The sequence below is a fragment of the Vigna unguiculata genome, chromosome 3 (genome assembly GCF_037176805.1).
Source record: "Vigna unguiculata cultivar grain cowpea cultivar isolate G323 ecotype 2 chromosome 3, ASM3717680v1, whole genome shotgun sequence".
Taxonomy (NCBI): Eukaryota; Viridiplantae; Streptophyta; class Magnoliopsida; order Fabales; family Fabaceae; genus Vigna; species Vigna unguiculata.
In genome coordinates, this window is record NC_140794.1 from 12355037 (window position 1) to 12359990 (window position 4954).

The 4954-nt window shown below is 31.4% G+C and overlaps 1 protein-coding gene across 1 annotated transcript; it reads right to left on the reverse strand.

The window, feature by feature from the left end:
* Nucleotides 1-553: 553 nt before the first annotated feature.
* Nucleotides 554-3799, reverse strand: LOC146887476 (ABC transporter G family member 1-like). The gene is made up of 8 exons (XM_085671140.1): nucleotides 3416-3799; nucleotides 3182-3261; nucleotides 2626-3096; nucleotides 2446-2532; nucleotides 2244-2369; nucleotides 1965-2159; nucleotides 1778-1867; nucleotides 554-1495 (listed from the first exon to the last, which is right to left on the reverse strand). Exons 1-8 carry the CDS (start codon nucleotides 3732-3734, stop codon nucleotides 902-904), a joined length of 1962 nt encoding a protein of 653 aa, XP_085527266.1. The 5' UTR covers nucleotides 3735-3799; the 3' UTR covers nucleotides 554-901.
* Nucleotides 3800-4954: the final 1155 nt, after the last annotated feature.

The window sequence follows — 4954 nt, forward strand, 5'->3', positions numbered from 1 at the left end:
AAATAGCAACGTATATACCAACAAACAATAATTGAGCTTAGGAATAGAAATCATATATATGGGCCGAGCCTAGTCGTGCAATATGTATCAATAAAGCCTAGAAAAAGAACGGGCTTGGGTCCACTCATGCAAATGATTACCTGATATTTTCATGTCAAACTTATTTTAAACTTTAAAACATTTAGCTAAATTATAATTATAACTTATTATTTTTAATAAAATTTTTTAGTTTATCTAATATTTTGAAAATTTTAGCCCTTAATTTTAGAAAATCAATTATAAATTTTTCATACACTTTTTTATTTTTATATTTAATTAATTAAACTATTATTTTGACAGAGATGAAATCGATATATTGGATTTAAGGTTCAATTCAATCATATCAAAATAAAATATATATTAAAAACTAAGATCGTGCCAACATTAATTTTTTTTTTCTAAAATTTCAAATATTAAAGCAAACAAGAGACTAAAATTGCACTTAAAAATTACAGAAAACCAAAATTTCGATTGTCCAAAAGACTATTATTAAAGCTTACAATATAGTGTTACATTCCACTCTAAAATTCAAATACAGTGAAAAAAAAATATACTCAAGTTTTCAGAAATAAGATACAAGTAAAAATCAACTAATTCATTCCTATCTAAAACATTATTTATAAGGAAAATAATTTTTTGACTACTAAATTTTGACAACTTTCTCTTACAACCTTAGGTGTCATCTTCTAAGTGATTTTTTCATTTTTTTCATTTTTTCATTCTCAATATTTTAAAATTACTTAAAAAATGACATCTTATATGGTAAGAGGAAGTTGTCAAAATTTAGTAGTAAAAATATTATTTTCTTATTTAAAAATATCCTGTATTAAATTTGATCACTATGTTTATTCCAAAATATTAATTAGGTCTTCATCTTCTCCTTACTCTTGGTGATTGCCAAGAACATAAGTCTATACGAAACAATTATTCCCATTAAGATAGCAAGATCAACCCATTTGGAGTGACCCATTTCCACTTGCCATATCTTTGTGAGTATTTCCTTGTCACTTATGAAGGTTCCTCCATCTTCACCACTTTCCAACTTCAGACCAATGAACTCATTCTTGAACAATCCTTGGAAGGCATATTTGTGGAAGGAAACATAGTACATAGGGTATTTCCAAAATGGTTTGGGGAGATCATTTGGCAGACGAAAAAATCCACCAGTTAAAATCATCACTCCCATAACTCCACCAGAGACTGTGATGCCAGTGTTGGGATTTGGGAAGATACTTGAAACAACCATCATCAGACTCTCAACCCACAAAATGCATGCAAATAGTACACTAGAAAAGTAGATGCATTGCTCAAGTCCTGTGTGAAGTCCAGAAAGGTAATAAGTGATCACACCAGGTATCAGTGACATCAGTACTATGTATGGAATAGGTGATAGTGTGTGGCTAATGACAAAAGCAGCAACACCATAGTGCCCGTTCAATCTCTCACGTTGAAATACCTGAATCAGAAACATAAACATCTTAGGAACAAAACATTTTTTCTTTTTCCATGAATTTTAAGCCTGAATTCTGATACTAGGAGTAACAATATATCTAACAACCAATACATTCACCGGGATAGATTTAACTCATAACTTAATCTTACAAAATCAGTTTAGAAGTTTAGAAGGTGAGAGTTTTACATCCACTTATATATCATAAGTTTGTCTTATCTGAGATTTCTAATAGGGTGGTCGAGACCAAACATGTTGATTAATTCCATTTTGAATGACGTTTTTTACCTTCATTTGTTCAACAAACGGAGGGAATCCACCAAGAAGGGTTATGAAAGTCAGGACTGAAGCAACAAAAGAGACAAGTGATCCTCTAGCCTGAAATATGCATGAAGAAAGAAAATTATAATTATTATGAGTTAACAGTTGTGTTATGTTTTAAATGGCATAATCAGAAGCACTTAATCTATTTTACCTGAATGGATGAACTACTTGAACCAACGTCAAAGAATATAGTTCCCAAACTAATACCTGCTACAGTAAACATAGCTAGACGCAACCAATAATTGGTTACATCACGAAACAAGTGCACTGAAGATCTTCTCAAAAGAACGTGACACTGAGTGAGAAATGCAGTTTGTGTTCTGCTGCTCCCCATGAAACCATATTCCTAAATTCATCAAAAAGTGAGTCCTTCATCGTGTATAAAATCCTTGTTCTATACTAATAGTACCACATGTTATATTATACTTACACTTTCACCTATTGCTGCTACTTCTTTCTGAACTTGGTTACAAATTTCAGAAGATTTGTAAAACTGCACAAGGGTATCCACTGCTTCTTCTTCGGGTACTACTATGTGGAGACCTTCTTTATCATCCTGAAAATAATGAAGATATATAAATCAGCAAGGTTTTGTTGCCAGCTCTAAAGCATTGACATGTTGATGTTCTCACCAGAATGAAATCCTTGTTTATGATCCTCAAGAAATGATCAGAAGGGTTGTGAAGAGATGGGCAAGGAAAGCCATTAGAAGCAAAAAACTACATTCAATCAAGAATACAATTAATTACAAGCTATACTCTCAAATGAATTAGTTCATATATACAATGTTCATGACTAATCCAGCTACAAACCTCAGTTGCAGCAGAAGTGGTGCCAAAATACACTGTTTCACCTGAAGACAGAAGACAAAGATGATCAAACAGCTCAAAAACTTCACTACTAGGTTGATGGATGGATGCAACAATTGTTCTTCTGATGCCATCTCTTATCTTTAGGCTTGCAATTCTGGTCATGACATAGTAGGAAGCTGCACTGTCAAGGCCACTGGATGGTTCATCAAGAAGGAGAAGTTTGGGGCTTGTAAGAATCTGAATACAAATGGCTAGTCTCCTCTTTTGTCCCTCACTAAGACCTTTAGAACCCTTCCCTTTAATCCTTGTGTCAGTGGCCTCTTGTAGACCCATTTGTCTGATTGTAAAGTCTACTCTCTCTTTCTTCTCTCTGTTGGACATTGAGTCTGGAAATTGGAGATGAGCTGAATAGGACACTGCTTCTCCAACTGTTAATGTTGATAACACAGCATCATCATGTGTCACATATGCCTGGTTTCACAAGGTAATAATATGAAAAAGAGATTAATGAGGTTTCATTTTCTTCAAACAAAAGCCTCTTAGGGATTTCACTTACTGATGTTCCATATGCCAGTGCATGTTTATGGCCATTGATTAGAATTTTCCCTGTTTGCTTTGAGCTTGAAACCAGTCTTCCTGCAGATTTTTCAGAAGGATTAATCCAAACACCTCGTCCACAATTTTTCTATACCAAAATGAACTTTAGAAAATAGATTTAAACATTAATCTAAAACACACATGTCAATAAACATAATGCATTTGAATTAGAAGAATGATATTACTGAATTACCAGCTAAAGCATCAAGAAGTGTGGATTTGCCAGAACCAGAAGGACCCATGACTGCCAAGAGTTGCCCTGGCTTGGCATAACCAGTAAGACCCTTAAGAATTGGTTTCCTACCTTTCCTTCCATTAGGAACTGTGACCTGCAAATCCTCCCATGTCAGGAACATTCCCTCTTCCTTTCTCTCATTACTTTTCTTTCTTTCTTCCTCAACAGTGGCAACAAACTCCTGCTTCGACTGCATAATCAAAGCAGTAGGACTACTATCGGGTGATCCATAATTAGTGACATTACATTGAACTGGTTCATGCAGAACAAAATTCATGATCTCTTTCAATCAATACGATGATGTTTGATTTTGTTTGTGACAGAAGGTAGGTGGTGGAGGGATCTGGCTTACTTACATTATCGTATAAAAACTGCTGTCACACTAAATCAAACCATATTTAAGTGCACATCAACGTGTCACACAAGGCATGACTAAAATTGAAGCCACAATAACATCGTTGATATATTACACTTCACCTCTTTCAATTCTTTAATAAACATTACATTAACGTTATAAATTGTTTAAGAAAAATATTACATAGCTTTTTCTTTTAAAAGATTTTAAATCTTAACCCAATATGGAATTGTGTGCAATATCAAGAAACTAAGAGGGAGGAGATGGTTATTCTATACTCCTTCAAGTTATTTAATTAGTTTCTAGTTGTCAAGGGATGTTTTGAAGGATATGGTATCCTAAACAAACGTGTTAACAACATTCTTTTGATTTATTAGATCACTGTCAAGATAAATTTAACATTGAAGATTTTGAAAATAAAGATAAGAATGCTAATAATAATTTAATATTGGAGATCAAGATTATTAAAAGTATCAAAATAAAGACTAATAGAGGTTATTAAGAAATTATTAATAATTAAGATTTATTTTTAATAAATGTTATACTTGCATTTTGTAATAAAAAATGGAAACATGTAAATATATACTTAAATCAAAATTACTGATGATCAATTTCACTTCAATAATTTTTGTTTGAGAACCGTATCCCTTCTTTTTCCTTTTTGTACTTTATTTATTTATTTATTTATTTATTTATTCCAATTATTTACTTTAGACACTTTATTATTTTCATTTCAATTATTTTATTTTAACTTTTTATTGTAATATCAAATAAATTATATTTAGAGTAACATTGTCCGCTTTTCTTTTACATGTTCTTAAATAAATTGTATTAGAGTAATGTTTTTATTTTCGAATTATAAATAGTTAATTTATAAAAATTTAATGCGTAAATTTGTAACGAAGAATTTACTATGAAAGATGAAATATCTTTACTGAAATTAATTCGCTAAAGAAAATATTTGTCCTTTACCATAAAACTTCATGTTAAAAGACCTACATCAATAAATTTGAATCAACACCCATCTGGGGGAGCCATATTAATCGCTCATATTTAAATAATCTTATTTCTCAATTACTAAAGTTAGTCTTTCTTTTCAAAATATCATTCAATAATAATTAATGAAAATGTTAAATGTGTAT

Excerpts from the sequence above, each read along its gene's own strand:
- LOC146887476 (XM_085671140.1), bottom strand. The coding sequence starts at position 3,734 with ATGAATTTTGTTCTGCATGAACCAGTTCAATGTAATGTCACTAATTAT. Across the intron at positions 2,160-2,243 it reads TAGCAGCAATAGGTGAAAGT|GAATATGGTTTCATGGGGAG; the intron begins GTAAGTATAATA and ends TGATGAATTTAG. Across the intron at positions 1,496-1,777 it reads CGTTTGTTGAACAAATGAAG|GTATTTCAACGTGAGAGATT; the intron begins GTAAAAAACGTC and ends TTTCTGATTCAG.